Here is a 26,591-nt window from a genome sequence, read left to right as displayed (position 1 = left end):
AGTAACCTAGATCAATAACGTATTTTAAATACCTAAAATATAACTGAAAACATTTTACAGTTTCACGTCTTCACTTATTTTGAGCATAAGTGTTAAAGATTGTTTTATGAAAATAGTCTTTTTAACCACTAAAGCAACCTTGGAAAGATCAGATAATTTTCTGCAACAGGATTGTAACAACAAACAAGAAATGCTGACAGGAATGATAACCAAAGTAATCCATTAAAAAGAAAAAGGACTGTGGAAAGACTAAACAAAAATAAATAAGTTTATAAAGAACATTAGAAGAGAATTTACAGCTAACATGTGTTACATTATGTACATAAATACAAAAATGCAGTAGTTTACTGTTGTTCCATTACACCAGAATTTTGTAACCCTGCATCAAATGTACTTGGGGTCTGCATGCTAAATCAATTGTAAAATCATAATTTTGAAGGCTTCCTTTGAAACTTTCCTTGCTTTGGCAAAAAAACATAACACCATTTTCTATTCTGAAGTGCAGCAAATTTAGTTCAGTTACCTTGCCTTAGTCTCAGTTGTTAAAAATACATACAATACACTTACACAGAAAGGAAGATAGGAGGGTGTCTCTGAAAGACACCCATTTCAGAAACTCATTTTGCCAAAGTTACATTAGAACTAATTTAACAGAAGTATGTAATTTGAGTGGGCTTAATCAATCTTTTGTTAGCCTAACAATTTTATGGACTTTAAAATTTATATATTTTAACTACTTCACAGTGATGTAATAGATTTGGATGAATTTAACCAAAAATGAATAACAAAACTTTGTGCATATTTTGGAACAGAAAAGTACAATATACGAGAAAAAAATGCACAGCTAGCCAAGTATAACATTTAAACAGCTACTGACAGGGTAGAGACATCATTTATTATGCTAGCCTAGTTAAGAACAGAAGATAACTTGGAGGAAAAATAATCCAGGATGAAAACTAGAACAGACTACAGTACAGCAAAAAAGCATAGGAAGAGTTATAAAATCAAAGAAGCTAGAGGAAAGACACAATTGGTCCCCCTGAAACATACCTCCCTATGACAAACATTACTAAACTACCATTAAGACATATGCCAGCAAAGTCTTAAAACGATTTCATAACTATATAACTCCTGATTTCTGTGACAACAGTATAGAGGAATCTAATAAAAAATTACTGGTAAACATAAACTTGATGCACAACAGTATTTTACAGTCAGTGGTATAGGTCTACAAAAGATTTAAATTCTTTATATAAATATTTAATTTCCAATAACCTAATCAGCAAATTTACATACTTCACCCTCAAAACTAAAGATTTACTCTATGTAAAAATATATATATAGAATGGGAAGTACTGTAGTTTTTTGGACAAAATCATAAACCAAAGGAGAAAAGTAGTCCAATATATAAGATGTGCTAAATTTATCTATCAATCATCCCATTATTTCTCACTCCTTACATCTCTTGGAATAATGAATGTCAAGTCTAACAGTTTACACTACAGCACTTTCCTATTATGTTCAGATCATGGCTTTGAATTTCATTTACAACAATCAGTTTATCCAATGAACACGCATGCTTACCCTGCAATATTTAAAAAGTGCCTGATACACTTCAAACCATTTTATTTCCATTCAGAACCAAAATGAAGAGAGATCTTAAATTCAATAAAAAAAATCAAATTTATTAACCATTACTCAAACTCCCAAATTTATTAACCATTACTCAAACTCCCAAACACATTAAAACAGATGCAAAATTACAGATCTTACATAAATTTCTACTAATCCCAGTACCCCTCATGTTCAGTAGCTAAAAATATTTCTAGCATGAACTGAGAGATGCTCTGCATAGCATGAAGTACAATTGCTAAAACAATACTCAGAGAAAGTTGCACATACTTGATTTCTACCAGTTCCTGAGAAGGCACCTTATCAGGGGTGTTTGGGGAACTGTCAGCTACAGATGGTGTTGCAGAATGACTTCCATCAGACGGCCCATGTTCTGGAGAGTTCTTCTCCTCTACATCTTCAACAACTGACTTGGCAACAGTAATAGGAGAATCAGTCATTGTTGACGGTTCACCACTCTCAGGGGAATCCAAAGGACTTGGCAAAAGATTATTATATTTGCTGACTTCTGGAAACAGTGGATTCATCTCAAAATCTACCATAGGACTGTCTTCTGGTAACCTTGGTACTCCTGGCATTTCAGAACAAATGCTCAAGTAGTCAGGAGTATCTTCTCCTGCACCTTGGCGAGTTGAATATGGTGCATTTGATAGCTCAGAAGTAATACTGTAGTACTCGGTAAAATCCTCTGCCACTGTATGTGGGGTTGTAGCTTCGGATGCAAGTTCAGATGATGCAGCCAAGCTATAATTTGAGGCATTCAGTGGATGATTTTGATCCTTCAACTTGCACTCAGTATCACTACCATCTACAGGTTGCTTAATAAGAATCTTTGCTTTCTCTGCTATATTAGTGTCCTTTTCACTTCTATTCGTTTCAGTCTCATATCCTGTGTCTGTTGAAAATGTGCTTGTGACCATACTGTTTTCAAAATCTTTAGCACTGGTACTGTGAATGGGACTATGCTTTTGCACATCACTTGGAGGCATTAAAGGCTGCAAAGATGTGCTTTTAAAGTTATGAGAGTTACATACTTCAAAGTCCTGCAGTCCGAATGGCAAAGTGTTACCGATTTTATTCTTTGGCAGTGGAAGAAAATCATCGACAGCCCAAACATCATCATCCAAGTTCCCACATTTAACACTGTGTACAGAAACCTCACTACCATAATCTGAAGAACAGGCCTTCTGTAACTTATTTTGTTCTTCTCTCGTGTTACCCAATTTATTTTTCTTTGGAGACTTTGACTTTTTCTTAGGAGAGTTTTTCTTCCTGCGAGGAGACTGTTTCACCTTTGGTCTAACTGACAGTAAAGCAGGGTCATTTTCTTTATCACTACTTGGTGACATTAGATAACTTGCATAAACAGGAGACACCATTTCCAATTGTGGTAAATTACTTGGTCTTGTATTGATCTGTGAACTCTGTACTAGTGGCAGAGATGCAGCTGCAGCAGCAATTTTCTGTGAATCACCAGAAACATCTGTTAAGACCTCTTGAATATCTGATTCATAACACTTTTCTTTCACTTGCACATAATTCAACATATCCAGCCTGCTTTCAGAATCTGCCTGGAAAAAATCATCCAACTTGCTGCAGTCTGGCTGAGATTGACTAAAAGATGATTCAAACCCACATATACTTTTTGAGCTTTTATTTGTCTCTAAATTCTCTAAACTTCCCCAGGCTTTCAGGAAACTTGTGGTGCTGGATGAAGGGTGCAAAGCTTCTTTACCATGAGACATGTCTCTCATACCAATTTCTTGTGAGTCAACTGAACACCTCACAGGTTTGCCCACTTCTTGCCTGCACTCAGGAGTAGAGTAACAGATAGCAACACGCAATGACTGAGGCCTTCTACGAGGCCAAGAGGCAGCTGACCTAACGCGATTTCCAGTGCGACTAAGCACAGTCACATACGAATCACTATTATCATCTGCAGTAGATACTACAGTAGAGAACATAGGAGAAGGCAATGCACTTTTTCTGGACGCTTGACAATTAATGAGAGGCACTGAGCCTACATCAGGATACAGATTTGGACTAAATGATAACGGAATCACTTGACAAACACTATCTAAATCATTACATAAGACTATAGTTTCTTTAGTTGTTGGCGTTGCTACCGGAGACCTGGTTTTGTCTAAAAATTCTTCTGACTTGATATGGTTGTTACCAACATCATAACCAAAGTTATCAGTACCATGGTCTTTCAGTTTGTTCAAATCTTTTAAGGTTACTGGTAAAGGTATGATTTTATCATAACATATTTCCTTTTTAACTGATGAGTTCAAGTCATTTGTCTTTCCACCAGTGACTTCATCTGATGCACAAGGACTAGCACCAACAAGCAAAGGTTTACTCTCATCGCATAGATCAATTGAATTCTCTCTGAGATCACTTGTCACAAATTCACTGAATTTTTCCACAGGAGGTGAGGGATCAAAGGAACTATAATTCTTATTTGATTGTTTTTTAATTGCCTCATTCAAGTCCTTTCCTTCAATAATGAAGCAATTATCTCTGCAACATGAGACATCAACACCGCTTACAGGAGAGACAGACTCCATCTCCTTAGACAGCCTTCTGCCCTCATCACACACACTACTAATACTTTCAATTTCAGAAAACGGTTCTAAACAAGGGACATTCTCATCATCTAACACCACACTGCCATCACCTGAAAAGCTGAAACATCCTCCCCATGGCCATCTGATGAGATTTGCATACTGCCAAGTCCCTCCATCCCAATACCAAGAGGCGTGACTTCCAGGAGCACCAGATCTTCCAACCCCCCCAGAGTAACAGCCAGCTGGCACACAACTAGCTGACTGGGAGGGTTGTTCTCAGGTTATATAAGATGACTGTGTAAGAATAGCTTGCACATCTTCAGCAGTCTGGTCATTCTCTCCAATACCACTGTATTGGGTCGGAGCCAGTGTATCAACTGATACATAAACCTGAAAGCACAAAAGGAAAGACTAACATGAAACTGTGAAAAAAAATGTTTTTGTCACAAGTTATCTATTCATGCAAAAGGGTTTGAATGTTGTGGTAAAAATGCTCAATGGATATGTTAAAAACAATATACTTTTAAGAAAGGAACCTCTCAATTTTCAAGATGGGAACATTAAAAAGCATTCATTACCAGTATCAATGATTCCCAAAGCATGGTACAATTCTAGTTCCTTTGAAAAAATTATACATTAAGTGTGGTTACTGGTTGCTAACATGCTGACAAAAAGTATAATTAAAAAATGCATTTTACAACTCTGTACCTGTGCCTCTGAATATACCCAGAAAGCTGTATTGTCATCAACCTCACCATGCCCAAATGTAAGTAACTTGCAGAAGAGTATTTGTAAATCAAACACAAATGTGAAAATTCAATCCTGTGTTTAATGCTGCTTTTATCATGAAGAAACCTTAACAGATTAAAACATAGAGTACAATCAAAGTTGAGTTGACTGTTTGTAAAACCTAATTATTCTTCAGATTTCAGAAATTCTGTCCAGTAGTTTTTCTCCTCTTTGATCATCTGGCAACTTCTACTGTGATTATCTAGAATGAGGAATTCAGTTCAAGTTCATTTTTCTATGTTTGGTTTTGTTCAGCTTCAACTTAGTAAGTTGGTTTTAAAAGATGGTTTAACAAGACAAAGCTAAAAATATTGAGTCTCACATGGCTGGCCATATACAAACTGGTCATATAGAGTGACTGACAACATGGAACAGCAATAGCTAGATTTCTGTACCTAAGGAAGACATGAAGCCCAAATGTTAACACTCATTTCTCATAACTAGAAAATATCAAGGATATAAGAGCTTGGAGTGGTACATTCTTGTAATACTATCCACAGTTGTTTTCATCATCCGTTCTAAACCTCTGAAAAACTTTATCCACAATTACTGTGAATATTTGCTACCCTGTGGACAAAAATGTACCCTACTCTGGAGAGCACTCTGAGGATGTGAAAAACCACCCTCAGGAGTTATACATACCCCAAGGTTGGATTCCCAAATAAAGAAGTAGACTTAAAAGAATGACCTGAAGAGTAAAAGATTAGCTTCTCCATGTTTTATAATTATAATACATCACAATGAATTTAATTTTCAACCAAAATAATGGCAATGAAAAAGTGACGTTAGCTGAGCTGGACGAAGTGCTATACATGTTGTTTACTGGACAATGCTCTCAAGTGGAATAAAATAAAGGGGTTGATAATACAATGGCCACATGGTGGTCATGACCTAGCACTTCGTTCCAAGGGGGAGATGAAAGGAAGACTTTATGCAAACTGAAAAGATCATTTTGAGAGTCACCAACCCTGAGATGCAAGACCAACAAGGACAGTAACTTAAGTTGAGAAAAGGAGGAACAGTGGAGGGTAATTTGATGGACTGCACCAGAAGCATATGAGAATTCTTCTAGAAGTTGAGAGATGTTGTCATTTCCACAAGTCATAAATTCTGTATCACCATGCCTTGTACAGGGCCTTCCTGGAACAGTGAAGAATCTATCAAAAACAGAGCACCGTCTATGACTTTTCTTAGGAAAGCTAGCTGCAAGAACAGCCTTTGTCTCCTCATCTGTCACTTTCTCCTTTGTGCCTGACATGAGCCCTGAGTCTCCTCCATGGATCCTAAACTTGAGGCATCAAGTACTTAATCTCTCCTGTTGGGGCTCTGTAAATGACCTGCAAGCTGAGGCTGGCAGTCCTGAGCCAATGGATAATGATGACCCTGAGGCTTTGGAGTTTGAAGATTCAGAGGCCAGGAGCCTTTGGCATGGCCATCTACTGGAATTGATCCCAACATGAATAGCCTCATTCTTCAAGCAATTTTGTACAGATGTAAACATACAGGGGACAAATGTTGTAGTGATTAAGTACAGTATTGAATGTCTGGGCATAGTATTGAACAATACACTTTGTTATTATTAAAAGCACTGATGAAAATATTAATAAAAACTATAAACTGCTTACAGTTGCCAATGACAAGTTCAAAGTTGATATGGAGGGTGACAGGATTGCTCTTGAATTATCAAGACAGGTTTAGTCTTAAAAGAAGCAAAATAATCAGATTTTGGCTGTACTACAGCAAACTGTATAAAACACTTTAACACAACCATTACTTACCTTCCTAAGCTCAAGACTAAGTATCTGAAGTGCTATATCCAAACATGAGACAGAATAATGAATGACAAAATGGCTCCATAACAAACTGTGTGATCAACTGTAACTCTCTTCACCAATCAAAAGTTTTATTAAAAAGTAATATAGAAATATATATAAATTATTGGTTAATTCTTACAAGAAATGCTAATGACCTTACAAAAAGCTAAAATTCAGCAGTTACTATAAAAATCCAAAAAAATCTCAGTAAAAACTGAATATTCAATGTTTTAATTCTGTACTTTACATTTATTCTATTGTTAACAGAAGTACTGAATAATACTGTGCTTCACCTGGGGAGGATCCATGGATATAGTTTTGAACTCATCAACTAAAGTTAGCATGAATATGCTGAAGGATGCAGCACATATCCATTCTGAAGCTGTACTGGCAACATGGAACCCCCAACCACCATCCTTAGGGTACCATTTAGTTGGATCATTACCTGTAATATGGATAAATTTGTCAAAAGAAATCTGGTTCCTCTTCTTTTATGCTCTCTAAACTGTACCATCCAGTTTCATAAAGTACTCTAAGTTTACAAGATCTGCATAAGAATGGGAGTCCCTATTACCTGACAACTGGAAAATCTGGGTCCCGAGAATATCCCAATATTCTATCGGTAGGAATTAAACGTAGTGTTTAAGTTTCACTTTTCATCCCAACATTAGAAATCTTTAATCTAGTCATTCTCACCAATTTTCATTTCTTAATACTATATAATGTAACTAGAGACTACAATTAAAAGTTTGCCTAAACCCTAATGGACTTTCATAAGTTGTATAAATCAAGGTAAGCTAAGCATACCAGGGTTGGGCCTGCCTTACAGTCAACCAAATTACTATTCACACTTTCAGTCAAATAACTTTGCTCAATATACAGAAAAACATACATATGCATAACTAATAGAACAATACAACATCATAGCTTAATCTATCCATGTAGTGTACAAAGTTAAGTATATCTTAGTTTAACCAGACCACTGAGCTGATTAACAGTTCTCCTAGGGCTGGCCCGAAGGATTAGATTTATTTTTACATGGCTAAGAACCAATTGGTTACCTAGCAACGGGACCTACAGCTTATTGTGGGATCCGAACCACATTATAGCGAGAAACGAATTTCTATCACCAGAAACAAATTCCTCTTGTTCTTCACTGGCCGGTCGGAGATTCGAACTCGCAACCAACAAAGTGGTAGCTGAGAACGGAACCCGCTCACCCAGTGAGGAGCATCATGTAGTGTACAAATAGTCTACTAAAACTGTTCTTGCAAATTACTGCTCAACACACAACAAACATGCACGCTGAATTGATAAGGTTATGCATTTTGTCAACTGTTTCCATAGCACTGAAAATCTATACAAATATCAAGAAAACTCTGATATTCTCCTTCGCACTTACTCCTATTTATTTCATAGACTGTGCATAAATTACTGATAGGAAAAAATTATTTCTTACATATAAAAATATAAAAACCTCATTTCTGTAATCACTGATAAATATTTCAACAAACTACATATAGTTCAATACCATTAAATTGTGAATGTGCTATACTAGCACATACGCATCCAGCTAGGAAGCATATAGATGCGACAGTTGCCAGACTAAGTCGTATGTGAGCCATGGCCAAGCTATTTACCAAAGGATGAGTTTGGTACGAACACAGAGCCTGCAAGAGAAAAATTCAATCAAAATCAAGAGATTAATATGAATAAAATCAGTTTTGCTTTACTTTACTGTACACAGCTGGCTTAAATCTATTGGACATTTGATTATTAACCAATGCATTTGATCAATTACACTTTTATAGCTTCATCAACCACAATACCGAATGAAATGGTGAGGCCAATACTATAGATATCTGCCCTTACCTGAACCCAAAGATATCCCGTCCCTAAACCAAAGGCCATAAGTGCCCCTGTGATATGAACATAAAAAACATTTGTCTCTTGAAAATTCGCAACAACTGATATGCCAAGTGCTGCAACTGAGCCCACAAATAGGCCTATGCGGTTTAGGCGTACAATGTGAGATGAGGATGAGTGGTTATGGTACAACTCGGCAATCTGCCTATATCTAACGTAGATGGTTACAAGAACTGAAAAAGACATGAGACAAAATTAATATCTGTTCTCTATAATCAAGTGCGAAAATATCAATACTTTAGAATACAAAAATTTTCATAATAAAATTGATTATTTGGATACCTACTGTTAAAGACAGCTTATATCTCCTCACTTATCAGTGCGGAGGTATAAGCTATCTTTAACAACAGGTAAGAGTCGTCCAAAATAAAATTTTTTCATAGACAAACTATTACCTTGCAAGAGCCTACCACTCTGGTAAATTATAGGAATATCTTGTTCTTCCAGGGGTAAGATATAGGCCTGAAGTTCAACGAGACCTACTCACTTAGAAACTTTGCTCTTAAATTAATAGATCTGTATGCCAATCATTAGGTAAGGAGGAGATTTATCCATATAGAAGAATGGTCTGCTTACATTACATGAAATATGTAATTTTTAAAATCAACATTTTTCCTATAAATGCTTTATTGTGATCATGAGTAGGCTATTTTGTGCTATTAAAACACCTAAGCCACTTCAAGCTCTTGTTATAAAGATAACAAACACGAAGCAATGAGTCAGTGGCCTTGAGCGAGTGTGTGTACACATTACCGAGTCTCAAGCAACTAACTACCACACAACTAACTGCCTTAAATTACATGCTGCCTGACCAATTAGTTAAGAGAAATTAGTATGGTTGGGAGGGGAACAGTATATTGTAATTGTACCGTATTTGCAAGCATATTGGGTGCACATTTTTTTTATTTTTAAATGTATCAAAAAACTGCTCTGCATCCACGGCAGCTGTATTATGGATGGAAGACAAGAGCACCATAGGCTAGGCTAGGTCTAGCCTACGGCGAGCATACTGTAATGGGTAGGCACAAAAATTGCTGCTAATAATAAAAAAATTGAAAAACAAGCCTCATTATTACAGTAAATTGTCTTAATAATAATAAAATATCGAAGACAAGCCTAATTATTAATCTGTTATCACAAACTTAAGAAAAATTGTTTACGATATGTCGGCAGTTAGCCTTTCAGCCATTTGCAATGAGTGGGCGTAAACTAAATCATAGCACCGCCCTGGTTGCCTGTCGAGGTAACACACAAATGAAGTTTTCATAATAAAACTACTATTGTAATACTTTCCTGAACACCTGAACTTGCCCTTAATCCCACTAGCCCAAACAACTCTCAATTACCAATCCCACTATTGGGAATTTTAACAGCCAGCATTACCAACGCTGCAGGTAAAATCTTGTCACTTGAGCTACCAAAACAAACAGTCGGCAACGCTGACACAGGTATGCACCGACACTCCCACTTTCGTCAACTGCTTTATTCGAGGTCAAAATTGATGTGGGGAAAGGAGAGTCGGAATCATTCAGGTGTTCAGGTAAGTATTACAATATTAGTTTTATTATGAAAACTTCATATTGCAATACACTCCCTGAACACCTGAATTCACCCAATTAACAACATTTAGAGGAGGAGGGATCAATTCCATTCCACATCCCTTTGACAATCACAGAGATGGTAGCTCACCAATCTGCTCTGCATAAGATAACCGTTTAGTCATACACTCACCATATCAATCAATGCTTTCAGTGAAGAGACATGTTGGAGAGTACTTTGCTCGACAGTCAGGTCAGTACTCTTGGTCCGTCGACCTCCCATGTGGCTCTTCAGAACCTCACATGTATGGAGGAGAATGAGGCAGAGTGCAGAGCCGCTGTCCCTCCGGGAGAACCATCAAAGTCTGGGGCACACCCCTTTTTACAACGGCAGAGATGACCGCTCACTGATCTGCTCTGCATAATATATCTATTTAGTTATACACTCACCTCATAAATCAATGCTTTTGGTGGCGAGATATGCTGGAAAGTACTTTGATCACCCATCAGTTTCGTACTGTCTCGGTCCATCAACCTCCCATGTGGTTCTTCAGAACCTCTTATGCATGGAGGAGTACGATGAACCTCCCAGGTGGCTATTCAGAGCCTCTCATGTATGGAGGGGAATGAAGCAGTGTGCCGAGCCGCTGGTCCTCCGGATAAGGCCCGACGATCGACGAGCGAAGAAGTATCTCGGCGCCAACGAAATAGCCTAGCCTACTAGAGCACCCCTTTGGACTCTCGTAGGGAAACTATCAAAGATTAAGATACTTAAAATGTACTAAACCTAAGTTCATGTGATTATACTGTCACTGTTGCCTAAGAATTCTAATAGACTTCGCCGCTACACGTGGACTAAGAGAATAACCCTCCGAACCTCCGCACTAAGTGAATACCACCTCAGCTAAATGAATGTACCCTAGATAGTAGACTTCACTGCTACACGCTATGAGGTGAATCGAATGCCTCTCAAGTAAAGGAAGTAAACACAGACGGACTTCCAAGTAGCTGCCTCCAGAATAGAAGGCACTGAATAATTCCTTAGAAAGGAAGATGAAGTGGACATACTCCGAATACTGTGCGGTTGGGGAAATACAGAGCTGAAGATGACGAAGAAGAAACGTGGGAAATCACCTCCCTCCGAAAGTAACTGATCGCATTCTTTGACAGCGGACGGGAAGGATTCCACGGAGAGACATGAAGTGTATGCGGAAGCGGATGAAGTTTCTCAGCCTTTGATAAATAGACTTTAATGCTCGCACCAGACAAAGATATCTCCGCTGGATCGCTGGTAACGAACACTTGCAGATAAAGAACTTTAAACGAGTGAGGCAGAATTTTAACTTCAGACTCTGTCTTTGCCACAAATTCCGGAAGACAGACAAATATGTATAATTTCTTACATAGGAACCCAACCTAGAAACTGCCTGAAGCTTGCCCAACCGTCTTGCTGAAGCTTAAGCCGTAACAAAAAAAACTTCTTAGTTAGTGTCTTAACATTATAGCTTCAATGGGTTCAAAGGCAGGGGAAAGCAAGAAAAATATTGAAGTACTTCAGACAAGTCCCACGGAGGGGCCCCGAGTCAGCAAGACAGGGCGTTCAGTCTTAAAAGAGAGTAATAAATCTTCGATTATCTTACTACTAGAGATTTCAGTTAACTATTGTACCCACTAATTGTTGAGTGGTAGTCAGCAATAGCTGAATACAAAAGACCCTTGACTTTCCGAAGGAATAAAAGAAAATCAGCTATTTTGGCTGTGGAAGGTCTAGAAATGGAATAACCTTCCTTACGCCACTTACTTCTATACCTTGTCCAGCTGAACCTGGTAAGGCTTATGGGTTGACTTTCTCAAGCTAAAAGAAAGCTGTCTAGACACAGCTTTAGGGAGTCCAGACTGTCTAGCGGCTCTCTCTACAGTCACCCTGCAACTAGGTACAGCACGCGAGGGTTTGGATAATGATGGTGAGAATGTGGTCATTTGAGAAGAACTTTCACATGGGTAGGGACATCGGAACTTCCGTAAGGAGCTCTAGGAGTTCCGGAAACCAAGCGTGTTATGGTGAGCAGGGGGCTATTAGAGTCATAGACGTCTTGACACTCTCCCGCAATTTCCTTATTACCTGATGAATGAGACCGGATGGAGGAAAGGCATACACCTGCATGTGATTCCAATTTGTAATGTCACATCGGTGCCTATCGACATGGGGACCACTATTGGTAAGAAATAAACCACAAGACGATGGTTTAATCACGTCGCAAATAAGTCCACAGTTGCTGGCCACTTCCGGACAACCTGACATATTACTTCCTAAGCCAAAGCCCACTCTCCCCCCAATACCTGACGGGAGCGACTTAGCGCATCATCCAGTATGTTGAGACTCCCCAAAATAAATTGGGGAAGAAGAGACACTTCTTCGTTCTTCGCACCCTCTCAGGACTCTCTTTGCTATAGTATTGAGTTCTGTTGAGCTTGTTCCCCCACCCGAGTTCTTCAGATACGACATGGCAGTTATGCTGTCGCTAAACATAGCCACTAATCTGTTGCGCACTAGGACTGAAAACAACTGAGGGCTTCCTTTACAGCCTTGATTTCCCGAAGATTTATTGACTTCTCTTGTTCCTGAACCCACCCAGAGGCCTGAGGCCTGGGTTTCCTCCAAGGTTGTTCCCCAACCTTGATCTGAGGCATCTGTGTACAGATGAATGTCAGGAAGAGGGGAGTCGATAGACCTTCCTGGTGTCAGGTGCACTTCTTCGGATCACCACAGACGATCCAACAGGCAAGAATCACTCCCGACTATAATTGCATTCTCGTTGCGGAAGTCCCAGCGATTCCTGAGACATACCTGAAGAGAGCGCATCTGGAGACGAGACCCTGGAATTAAAAGAGAGGGAGATATTCTCCCTAAGAGGCTTCTCCAAGCTGGTACCAGCCGTTCCCTGCTGGACAGGAACCCTTCTGCCTGCTGAAGGACCAACTGGATCCTCTCCAAGGTTGGGAAAACCCTCAAAGGAAGAGAGAGAATCCTCTTACCTGAGTAGGTTAAAAATTCCATAAGAATTCCCTCACTCTTACTAGCTCCTCTAGAGAAGAGGCAAGGATCAACACTGTACCCTCGACGATGCATAATTGCCGACACCGGAGACATGAGTTAGGAGCAACCAAGTTCGTCATACTGGCTACGTCATCATCCTTGAACAAGAATTAGCCATGGCTAAGGTGTTCTAAGCAATCCCTCTTCTGAACATCCGGATACTGAGGGGGAAGATGACCAAGATAGAAATATCGACTTAAGCCTGTCTAACCCAATCGAACCAAACCAGCCAACACGAAAAAGGGACAGAAGCTGGCTTAGTGGTATAAAAAAAGCCTCAAAAAAAAAAAAAGACTGACTTGATTAAATCGGGAGGCCCGGAGCTCTTGCTTGAAGGTGCAAAGAAGTAACACACTCAAGCATGCGTCTGTAATCATTACTGTTGGCAAGAGGACATTCTAAGTCCGCCAGAATCTCCTGCACCTCCGGATAAGAATCCTGTTCCACAATGTCCGAACGGTCTAAGACCGACGAAGGAGGCGGCATTGAACGAAGCCCAGAAAACGATGAAGAGTCCACAAGTGGACCACCCTAACCAGAATGCTGAGCATCTACACCTAATCGGGTACCTGGAGCTGCATCCGCATACTGTAGTTGAACCCGCCGGGAAGAGGAGAAGGCTGAACCGAGAAAAACCCGGAGCCGATTCCCCATTATTACCGAGGGGAAGATGAGTGAGAGTAGCCAAACCCACATTGCTAAACCCGGGGGGAGAATGCACAAACGAAACCGCTTGCGGAGGGACAGAAGGTGATGAAGAAGGAGGGAGAATGAAAGAGGTAGAAGCTACCCTTGGAGTTACCGCCGCGGAAAATACAGGCGATGAAAGCCGCGGACCGCTTGAAGAAGGTACCACAAGCCCTGCCACAACTGTGGAGCACAAACCTGAACTGAAAGCGACAGGCAAACTCTGTGAAATACCTGATACTACCGGAACAGCCGCTTGAAGCGGAAGCAAAGGGTTGCGCACACCCGAAGGGATGGAACATGAAATGCCTGCAGCCAAATTCTGCCGAAAATGCATTTTCACCTGTCCGGAAGATCCTCCTACCAGAGAAGACTGTACTGAGGAAGGAAAGGCGGGAGGCAGAGGAATAGCAGACGCATAAAAAAAGTTACCTGAGGGGAGGAAAGCCAAAGTCAAAGGAGGGAAAACAGAAGATGCAGAAGCTGCAGGAAAGACCGGAGCGGAGCAGAAGAAGAAGAGGCCGAAAGGACAGAAGGTACACGGAATCCGGCCCCCCTCAATAATCCTGAAACATATCTGACATGAATTCTGGACACTACTGTGTCACATACTCTAATGTTAGAGAAACCATTCGAAAAACAACCTCTCACCATAGGTCTGTGCCCTTCGAAAGACCCAGCAAATCCGCCTTATATTCCACCACATCCAATTGCAGGTCCCACAAACTACTTTTAGAAGCCGAAAGGACACACCAGATGGAGGACTAGCAAACACAGAGAAGGGGGAAAGATTCTGCACCACCAGAACTGAAACATTGACTTGAGACTGAGCCAGACCAAAAAGAAGCGATGAGGGTGAAACTCTTGCCAGAGCACAAAAACCACTCGAACCCAAAACCAGAACCCGTCCAGGAGAACAACTCTGCACCCTTAATACCTTCTCCTCACTACCTAACCCAGACCTATCCTCCTTTATCACACCTAGATCTTGACCCTGACTAACATTATCAACATTAAATTTATCAATACTACAAGAGGGTTGGGGGGATCCTTCACCGCCTGCTCCCCGCTGAGGGGGCCGGCAGACCCTACCAACTCAGAGGCTTGTGGTTCTGCCATTACCCTCAGCACCCGTTAGGGCTGGTTCTGGAACAGGCAGGTAAAGCTGAAAAGGAAGAAGGATTAGACATCCTAACACTAATACTATCCCTATCTGAGAAATGTTGAAGAAGACTAGCTATTAAATTTTCCATACTACGTGCTATCCTATCCTCTATCTGTTCGACTACTTCTGAACTCGTTAAATCCATCAACTTATCTGTAGCAGAAGCCTGAGGCACTTGAGGCAACGAGAATCTGACCAACATTTGCTGCCCTTACTAGCCAAAGACTTGTGATAACGAATGTAATCTTCCATCTCTTGTGCCTTCCAATCGGAACATTCATCACAATGAGTCTGCACATCACACTTAACCTTCCTACATACCTGACAGAATGTCTAGCATGTCTCAAGGTACTCATCTGTCTCTTGCAGGCTCATCTGTCTCTTGCAGGAAGAAGAAGCGATGAGAGCCAGTATCCACAGTCGTAGGGGCAGTCGAGGTTGACATCGAAGCCAAAGGCACGGTAGTAGAAGGTGAAAGAGTCAATGATGACCAATCGAGACCAATTCCAAAAGACGTTCCACATCGAAGATATCCAGAAAATCCAGGAGAAAAACCAGTAAATACAATCCAGGTCTTCACCACAAGTCCAAAATACAAAGAGAAGTTGGGCAATAGGATTAAAACCTTGCACTGCAGAAGGAAACAACCTTCCAGCAACGCAAACAAAAAGCAACTGACGAAAGTGGGAGTGTCGGTGCACACCTGTGTCAGTGTTGCCAACCGTTTGTTATGGTAACTCAAGTGACAAGATTTTACCTGCAGCGTTGGTAACGCTGGCTGTTAAAAGTCCCAATGGTGGGATTGGTAATTGAGAGTTGTTCGGGCTAGTAGGATTAAGGGCGAATTCAGGTGTTCTGGGAGTGTATTGCAATATGTTATTTATTTATGGTAAATTTCAAACATTCCAAACTTTATTCCAGTATACTTTCACAATATTGTATGTCATACACAGAATCATACATTTTTCCATACAAAATCACTTTAAAATATCTTTTAATAAATGTATGATGAAACATACTAAAATTGTTTTTTTCACAAAATATCCTTGTAAAATAGGGGTGCATCTTATGCGAGGGTTAAGTCTTACGTGCCGGCAAATATGCTAATATACTGTGTTTTTATGAAAAAACTATATATTCTTTTTTAAATTATCTTTTAATGACCAACCAGTTACTTATAATTAGCCTGAATTTCAGTTTACATTGGAAGGATTGAGCTGTTCAATTTAGGAACTTGCTAATACTGTACAGAAATGAAAGATCCATCTGAGAGCCGTTGGGATTATTATATGGAACAGAACCTACGGTCCCAGAGGCAAATAGGGAGTTTTACTTATGAACCTGAAATCCTGGAAAGCAAAGGGTAACTCTAAAAGGTTTGTAAATTGCATACTTTCAGTCATCTGTACATACAGGCAGTCCTGGGTTATGTCAGTCTCGGGTTACAGCATTCTGACTTTACAGCGCTTGGCTCACAGTGTCGTTAAACTGATTTTACGATGCCATAAGCAGTTTTATGGCGCCTTAAGCGGTTTTCCAGTGCCGTAACCTGGTTTTACAGTGCTTGCAGGGCCATAAGATGCTGTGAGCGCCATTTATTCCCATTACTATTATCATGATGTTACGGTTTACAGCATTTTTCAGGTTACGGAGCTCCGCTGGGAACGTAGCCCCGCTGTAAACCAGGAGACTGCCTACTTTGTTAATCTTCTGCTTAATGACCCCATCAGGAAATGTCATAGACTGGCAGCCCTTGCAGCCAGATGGTAATACTGAGAGTGATTAAAATAGTGACAAAAAGCATTTGCACAATATATTACATGAAGAGACAAATAGCCCATGAAATCCTGTAAGAGGATGCCACACTGGGAAATAAAAGAGGGATTAGGGGGAAGATGAAGATGAATCACCAGAACTTGGAACAACTGAAGGAGGGACCACTTGCCCTGCTGATGCCACAGGTCCTAAAGATTATGCGTACGACCTCCTACATTACATCCTTAAAATAAAAAGCTTGCTAACATTATTCACCATCTCCATGTGCCTGCCTTAGGGAGAAGCTTTGTGTTTTTTAGAATTCTATTTGTAAACAAAGATTAAATGTAGAACAGCATAATATGTTTAACTGTCCTCCTTCAACTTTTTACTTTTGAACAGAAAGACATGTAAGTGGCTTCAAATTCTTAAGTTTACATATGTCACCTTTACATGCATTGCAATTTAAAGAAAATTACGGTTGCTGTGACAACATGCCAATAAAAGTTACAGCACTGTATAGCAATTCAATTTAAAACATACATACTCAAATAACTTGAATACAACAAACAGTACTGATAAATAAGGCTCATGAAAAAATACTTACTAACTAAAGCCCCTATGTTGAGAGCCTGCCCAAATATACAGCTCTCTGGAGAATAGGTACCAGTGTCACTGATGTATGGAAAATCAGGTTCGGTATGGTGGAGTAATACTGATAAGGTGTACCTGTGCAAATATACAACCACACAAATGTTAGAATCAGTACGCTTATGTCAAACATACACAATCACATGATTATAATCTAATGATAATTTAAAAATTGGTTAATAACTACATAAAACTATGTAGCTTTGCATAGCGTGACAATCGTAATTACAGCATGGTTATGAAACCTAAACATTTTAATATACACATATATGAATTCTATAATAATAAAATCTATCTTTTTTTTTATTCTTATATCTGCATATTTAAGGTATATTACTCAAATGATCTTTTCTATCACTAACAGTGATATCCTTCCAGCAGATTTTTTCCAATCTTGTAAAATGAATTATATATTTTACAATATTCACCTACTTTTGAAAGTCAAAACTTATCACATAAAAATTTCAGTATTAATGTTCTAATGCCTTTATCAAAATCGTGTCACTGTACCATGAAAAATCAATAAGGACACTAAATTCACTGTACAATTATAAAGACTCAGAGCTTTTGCAATTCTCTCCCAAAAATAAATTTCAGTAAACAAGTAAATTACTAAACAGAGGATGTAGTACCGCTAACTGACACACAACTATACCAGCTGATATACTATACAGGAAAATACAGGGACGTGTTTGGCTAACTTACGTGATTATAAATGTGGATGGGAAGAGGACAAAGACGGAAAGGGGCAGGAGATACAAGTATGACGATCCCATTGTGAAGGTGGTATCAAAATCCATATGTCTTAACTTCTACAATTCCTGTTGGGGTGGAAAACAAAGGAGCAAAAAAGAAAATGAGAGAGAGAGAGAGAGAGAGAGAGAGAGAGAGAGAGAGAGAGAGAGAGAGAGAGAGAGAGAGAGAGAGAAACTGGTATCATATTATTAATACAATACTAAAGGTACACAGTACATAACACAATGTATTCAATTTTTGTTTCATCCATATAAATCCATTTCATCAATTAATGCCTCGTGGGCTGGTCTACGATGAAGGTATGTTAAATCACTTATTTTAGCAAGTAATGTAAGTAAAAAGGATTCACCCTATGTAGGAAGCACCTCTTTCTCCCTTGAGAAAGCTCTCACTATTTCACAATGCTTCAGTAACCTAAGAGGTTGAGAGGAGGGCTCTCTATACAGTGGACCTATTTATATGCTTTTTGCTGACATCTTAAGGAACACAAAAAAACTCATGTTAGAGATTTAACAAAGCTTCAAGTTCTTCAGATACAATGTTTACGTAACTGGAGTTCTAGATGTTAGTTCCCGTCATCTCATTTTGATTTATGATCACTAATTTGATTATTTTTTGTAGACCTCTCACTATTTTGTTCTGAGATGAAGACCATCTGCATAGAATGATTACATACTGGTAACGGAAATATCACCTTGTAACAGTATACAACACAACAGATGGTTGCCTGCTTGTTACCATAACATCACAATTCACACAGGTAAAATACAAAATACAGGGGCTCAGTGTGCCAAACATCATTACCATATACTGCCACTGGTTGCAATCAAATAAAAAATCCTGTTTAGTACCTATAAATTACATATGCCACATGGCCAAGATAGCTGATACTCTCAAAAAAACTTTACACAGCCAAGATACAATAAGGCATCATAACACCACTGCAAGGGAGAAATTCTTCTGCAAGACCAATATGCATGTCCAGGATAACTTTCTCAAACAAAACTATATGGTATTTTTTCTGTTGCTATATGTGATGCCTTTACAAACACAAGGAATTTTGAGCATCCATATGTCTTTTCCCTTTTCAGGTAGAAGCAAACAGTTCTCATATGGTACGATAGGGAATCCTGTGTCTTTTCCCATGAAGTTCCTCAGAACTGGCATCATGTAAGGACCCACTGCATGATGGCAAAAACTGACCTATGTGATGACCACCCACTTATACATATCATTTCAGTCACTATGTCACCCAATTCACAAAATCCAGCAAGGCAATCTCCTGGGTAAGGTTCCCCAAGACAAATCAAACTGTTTCATAATATTTACTGATGTGCTCTAAATCACATGGTGAGGTCCCACTTCTGAGGTTCTACCATGGGAGAAGACATGCCTGAGGGAATATTGATCATTCTCTCCAAACTACAGACATGAACAAACAACTCTCATCCTTTATGGTAGAGAAGATATAAATAGATTAGGCTATGGCAGTCAACAGTGGGCTAACAAAAGAACCAATTACCATTTTTGAAAAGCACCACTTGAGTTGTAAGACCCTTCTACTACTGGTCAGTGCAGTCTTACGTTAGATACCTATGTAAAACCCTTTCTATATACATATGCCTCTACATTGGATAGCTTGTCACATTTTCTACATTCTCTTCTGTCCCAACATACAAAAAACTTAATATGCAATACTTTTCATTCTCATCATATTTCTCCTCTTTCATTTATTAAAATGAATTTACCTTTGCAGCTACTGGCATTGTGGATATATAACAAGGTGAAATTTAACATTATCTTTGTGTTACCTAGGACACCATGGCCTGTTGCAGACCTGCCACTTTTTCCATCCACTTCTTGAACACTTGGGGTCTGGCCTGTTATTCTTCCCTCTGATGAACATCCAGTAGCCTAATCTCATGATACTATTATCACCATCCAGTGACTCAGAACAACCTTTCAATTTCATTTCTAAGGATGTGTTCATGGACTTTGAATCTCCCCTTTATGATGCCATGTATTTAAAATTCCCCTTTAAATTTTACTTTTATCCTCTACTTGTATGACAGTTTACCAAAGTCTAAAAAGTTCATTCTTTCTTCAGCTACCTTATTTATTGCCAAAGCCTTTGCTAGCTTCTCACCAACGACCTGGCATTCTTTTCTGGAAGACTGCATTGCTGTATACACTGTACTGACCATAATGACAATGCATCAGATATTCTTGAACTTTACCTTAAGTTCTTTTACATATTTTCAGTTATACAAATACTATTCAGCAATGGTTTTTCACATTACCATGTAGAACAACAAGCTAATAATGTAATGGACAAATGGTACCATGGTTAGTAACACAAAAACAAGAACAACAACAAAAGCTTCATAAAAATCTTGGAAAAAGGTATTACGCATGGAAAGATTAAGATCATGAGAAGGCCCTTATGAGAATTATCATGAATAATGTGACTACCTCCTACCTGGATGGATAATATCATCAATCTAATAATTTACTAAAAGAACCCTTATGAGAATTATGACCTGAATAATGTGACATACTGTACTTATTAGAACCTGGATGGATAATATCATCAATCTAATAATTTAGGAGGGAGCACTCTTCAATCATTTCATTTCATAACGTGCAAGGCATCTTAAATGGATGGAGTTAATTAACTTCCCACAGATCAATGCCCCCCGACCTAATTACTACCACCTTTGCCTCCTAGTGGCTCTGCACATACAGCGTAAGGAGAGACACCAATGATTAATACATGTACTGTACTGTGAAAGAGGCTCAGATCCTCCTACTCATGTCCACTGGAACCACAAAATCACCTTGAGATGACCTAAAAGAGATCGGCTCCTTCATGGCGAAAAGGGCAGGGCATGGGAGGTGAACATACATCAAATATTCCCACTCACGTTGTATGGTATAGAATGTTATACAACACAAACATAATTGGTTGCTAATCAATTTTTGCCAATTATTAAAGGCCCTCGTAATTTTCTAGCATTTAACAACAATAAAACAACACATTTATTCTTAAACGTGACAAAAAAAAGTTCCTTAGCTGACCTCAGGTAAAGATGTCAAGTTTCCACAAGGGAAGTTCAGCCAAAACACTCACTGACTCATTCAGGAGTCTGGAGCCTTACAAACAACATGAACGATGGAAGGAGGTCCTCATTCCGCATTAATCTTCATCCACAGGCTCGAGAAATCATTTCATAGGGTCGTTAAGGCTTTTCTAAAGAAAAGGCAAATGGATGCGGATATCAGAGCAACGGCGCCTCAGAAGCAACAATGATAACGGAGAGAACAATCAGGATTTGCAAAGAAGGCAAAGATAGGAAGAGAGATCAATGGAACGGAGAAGCATCAACCGAGAACCGTGACAGAGGTCAAAATTGACAAGAGCCGTAGAACTGTTTTAGACTCATGTAAGGAAGGAAGTACCAACGCTTGATATAATCAAACGTTAAAACACAATAGATATTTTTATCGGGTATGGGCATTCATGTAAAGGTATCTTGTATGTTATAACGATAAAAACTGATACAAAAACAAAGAAAAAAAAATAGTAAATGGCAAGCTGGAGCTAAGTCTGTAAGGAAAAAGAAGATATATGAATAGAAAAATGTTATGAATACTCTTACTGGAAAGAAACGAAGGACCATATTATGAATAGATGATAAATTAAATGCCGGTAATCTTATTTGTGTAAAGAGGCTCAGATCCTCTTATCTGTCTCCACTGGAACCACATAAATCACCTTGAGCAAATATATTATATATATAGACACATACTGTATATATACACAGTAAATTGACACAAAAACAAGTAAATTAAAATGCGGAAGTCCTGAGATAATCACAAGGAAGGTCCAAAAAGAGATTCAATTACTAGAGACCTGGAAGAATGGAAATATTTTTTGTTCCTAGTGAGGAACACCCAGAAGTATACTGCTCCCAGGAGACATTAACCAAGGAGGTTAAACCTCTTTGACATACCCATGCTTCACTTTATGATTTATGGACCTGACATACCCATGCTTATTATGATTTATGGAGCCCTAGGTCAGGCTGGATCTGATTAGGTTAGGTTGAGATACATCCCAGTATTTGCTAGCTTTTGTATTTGTGATCCCCCATCATTGTTGGATTTATGAAGTTGGGTAATGGGTTAACTAAGCATTTCCAAGGAAAATGAATGTCAATTAATCAAAATCAAATTAAAAACTATCATAAAATGATCATACAATATATTTTACGTTCATAGTTAAAGTTTCAAACTATACCCACACTCAAATAGCCTATTTAAAAGGCAATAGACCCTCTTCCTACCGATGAACTGTATGTAGAAGGATGAAGCCCAGCCTTCCATCTTCCAAACTTTGGGTATTTTGGGCAATATGCTATGTAGGCTATATGCAAACGGAAAGCAGTCCCCCGGAGATATAGGACACAGTATCCTGGGTTAGGTTAGTCAAGGTTAGTATGCAATCCTGTGAATACCACTGCCAAAGTTTTCAGCTAAGGTTAGGGGCCTGGTCTGGTGGGGCCAAGCATCCTAGGTTTGGAAAAGTTAAGCCATACCCTTGTAAATACCACTGTCACTGCCATATGATAAGGTTTAGGGGGTTCAAGGGAATGTAAAAGAGCCCCTTATTACCTTGCTGAGTAGTAATATATTAGTTTAGATTTAGAAGGAGCATCATTTTCCTGCATGATTCTTACCTAAGTACAGATTCCATGCATGAACCATTTATTTTTCTACTTGCTTCTCCTGTGCTCTTTTGCATCTTTTACCATTCCTCTTGGTTTAACTCCTCAATCACAGTTTCCACCTATCGAAAAATACAGCAATTTCCCACTAGGTACCTCCCATCCATCACTGTTAGGTAAATACAGGGGTACGGACAACAAAAAAACAAGTGGGTCTGCACCAACAACAGGCCTGTATGTCTAAAAAGTGCAAAACACAATATAAACTGTTGGAATGATACAGTATAGTTCTAGTTCACGTGTCTGGAGACAAATGAATTTATCTTAGCACTACCAAACATCTTCACATGGGATATGGATACAGCAGCCATGCTGGGATGTTTCTGTGGATAAGGTATGACACTGATAACCTGATATACTGCAAATAAATGCAGCAAGGTCAATTATTATTATTAAAGTAAAAATTTAATGCCATTTCCAAAGATACATCTTAACCTGAAAAAATACGTATCGTACCCTACTGTCTCACTATGACTTCCTAGTCTGCCTTAATTAGCCTATGGTTCTAGCTGCAATTAGATGCTGGATGCAGCCAGTCCGTAAAACTATAGAACAGCTCCGCATGGACTATTACCTTGGAAATTGAATTTTCCTTTACTTTTAGTGTTGCTGATGAAGAAGGTGGTATTATTTATTGTCAGCCAATTATTATTAACTTTACCTCTACCAAACATGGTTGAGGACCCTTTGGGAACGCGGGGATTTGGGTGAGGCTAATTGCTGGGCAAAAGACTGGACTACTGTTGTTATGGAATTGTTCATCGCAGCACAAGTCATTAGCGAGCCGTATGTTCAAGATGGGACTGGCTAAGGAAGCCTACTACAAAATGAACTATACTACCTAACGTGCCCTAATCTAACCTAACTTAGCAGGCCATGTTACTTAGCCAGGGGCGGAGCTCCCCGGACCACCCGGTGAAGGAAACTACTTTTTACCAAAAGTTTCCCTATAACACTGTGCATGCACGATAGCATTCCAGAAGGGCCAGCATGCATAAACATATCAGTTTTGACATTACTTGCAGGTTAATTACAGTCGACTGACAAAAAATACTGTAACAGTAAATTCTTGATAAGAAACCAAAATACTACAGAAAAAGTCAAATTTCAAAGGAAATAAACCATGCGGAGTTGTACTATGTGCTAGTTCTATCCAGTCAGTCAACTAATTAGGCTATATGAAATCCTAATTGTCTGTAAGGCATAGACTAAATGGTAAAACTTTACTTTAGTTGCGCAGCCTGATTCCTGGCAGTCGTTGACTGGGACAGGTTCCTCGTACATAAACAGACATAACCTTTCCTATAATGCCACGTCCTGACCTAACCAGATCTTACCTACCTAAGCTAACTTAGGGCACAGTGCCCTGACCTGGCCAGGAGGGGGGAGGAGACCCCCCAAAAAAGCGGTAACCTGTTCCAGTCGGCGACTGGCACAAATCAGGCTGCACAAATCAAAGTTTTACCAACTAAAGCACTGCCAATAAGAGACAGTCTATCCTAGCCCTAGCTTATGGAGCTGTCTTGGCCTGTTCAGCAATTAGGCTATCCTATGTTGTTATTAAGGATAAGACGCTTGCAAAATCATCAGATCCTGCATAAAGGATTAACAACAGCTGGACAAAGCACAGCTAGCCTATGGCAAACTAAACCGCTGGAAATAACTACGATAAATTTAGCGCAAGCCTTACCGATGGGCCTATCCTAGCCTAGGCTTAAATGTAGCTCGGTGGTAACCACTGAGGATATTTCTCAGGGACAAAAAAAATAAAATATAAAATAGCCTATTTCTTACCAAGATCCCTCTCATGTGACACTTTCCTAAGCCCCGTGACTTGGTCACTCCTGCTTTCATTGTTGTAATATGAGATTAGATAACCTTTTTATTTCTATTTTTTTAATAATACGGTTCAAGTATCACACGTTCAAACACACAAACACGTTCGGACGACTTCCATTACTAAGATTATTCACTTATTTCCCGTTCTCACTTTTTGTCGCTGGACTTGTTATTCCGAAATACTCACCATTGTGGTCATTTAATGTTAAATTGCCGTCAATTGACAGAGATAATCATTTAACGTCACATTGCAAGCAAGCACTGGGTTTATCAGCTGCTTTTGACACTGTGAAATAAAGATATTAGGGCTGCGTTCGGTACAACTATACGTTTTCAAACTATTTGGGCTAAAGAACACATTGTTAGCAAGTATGCAAAGAAAAAAATATGGTAATTAAAAACTCATTTATATTACACATGATGACAAAACAGATTATTTATGTGAGTGTTGATTTTCATGAAAAAAAAAATTGTAAAATCTGGATCACACGAAGCACTATCACTAAGAATTAAGGGTTCATGGCTTCGGCGAAGTGTGTCTGTCAGGTAGCATATTACTTTGAGCTTTAATTTTATACTCTCATCGTCAAAGATTTTTGTCACTGACGATAAATTACCTATTAATAAATCTCATCAATGAAAAACATCAAACTTCTGCAAACGCTTTGCGGTGGGATAGTGAGTATTGGAGACATGTGAATTGTTTCTGAGTGATACATTCAATTATCTGCTAAGATTAAATTCATGCTCAGATGAAATTTTAAAAAGTCTTTTAGCTTGATTTAAAATACCATGATTTGCGTAATGCGTTTACAATAACCAGCTCTGAAAATTCATCTTAATTTATAAATGTCAATCATTGCTAAAGTCCATCCCGGAATATCACAATGAGTTGGTCGTCACTGGTTCACGCGCGTGACTTCAGTTATTAATCAAAATCGCATGATTTACTGTTTGACGTAAGTGCAAAAACATTCATGCTCAGATAAAATTTTAAAAAGTCTTTTGGCTTGATTTAAAATCCCATTATTTACGTAATGCGTTTACAATAACCAGCTCTGAACATTCATTTTAATTTATAAATGTCAATCATTGCTAAAGTCCGTCCTGGATTATCACAATGAGCTAGTTGGTCGTCATTAGTTTCAGCGTGTGACTTCAGTTATTAATCAAAACCGGATGATTTAGTGTTTGACATAAGTGCAAAGCATTACTTAAAATTAGTATCAGATGAAATATCATGATAATCGTAGGGGCATAACAAGGTCCTCCTCACAGATGTCAAAACTGTTGTTTTTTTTTAACAGGTCTATATCTCTTACCTTTCCTTGTGACTATTCTTTTGGCTTTCGCTGAAAAGAGAGGCCAGCCATAAGAAAATTCTTCGTTAAGCTACAAACGAAGAGAAGATGCAACTTTGTAATATCAGACTGACATCTCCACACCCATTGCTATAATTACAGTAGGGGTAATCACATCAGAACTAACTTCAATGAATTCATCAGAACGATAAATTTATATATTAATACAAATATACCTTTTACCATGTTCGTTCTTTTATTCTTGAATATTGACAATGACGTAG

At 38.9% G+C, this 26,591-nt stretch overlaps 1 protein-coding gene across 2 annotated transcripts; it reads right to left on the bottom strand.

The window, feature by feature from the left end:
- Positions 1–255: 255 nt before the first annotated feature.
- Positions 256–25,330, bottom strand: LOC136829496 (DNA damage-regulated autophagy modulator protein 2). Of its 2 annotated transcripts, none has more exons than XM_067088262.1 (7): positions 25,194–25,330; positions 18,330–18,445; positions 17,581–17,702; positions 8,678–8,904; positions 8,337–8,475; positions 7,099–7,250; positions 256–4,592 (listed from the first exon to the last, which is right to left on the bottom strand). In XM_067088262.1, the coding sequence occupies exons 2-7, from the start codon at positions 18,422–18,424 to the stop codon at positions 4,479–4,481; spliced, it is 849 nt and encodes a 282-aa protein (XP_066944363.1). In that variant the 5' UTR covers positions 18,425–18,445; positions 25,194–25,330; the 3' UTR covers positions 256–4,478. The 2 variants fall into 2 exon arrangements, with proteins under 2 accessions (XP_066944363.1, XP_066944364.1); XM_067088263.1 differs by lacking the exon at positions 25,194–25,330 and adding an exon at positions 24,962–25,189.
- Positions 25,331–26,591: the final 1,261 nt, after the last annotated feature.

The sequence above is a fragment of the Macrobrachium rosenbergii genome, chromosome 44, assembly GCF_040412425.1.
Source record: "Macrobrachium rosenbergii isolate ZJJX-2024 chromosome 44, ASM4041242v1, whole genome shotgun sequence".
NCBI classification, from domain to species: Eukaryota; Metazoa; Arthropoda; class Malacostraca; order Decapoda; family Palaemonidae; genus Macrobrachium; species Macrobrachium rosenbergii.
This window is presented reverse-complemented; position numbering and strand designations above follow the sequence as displayed.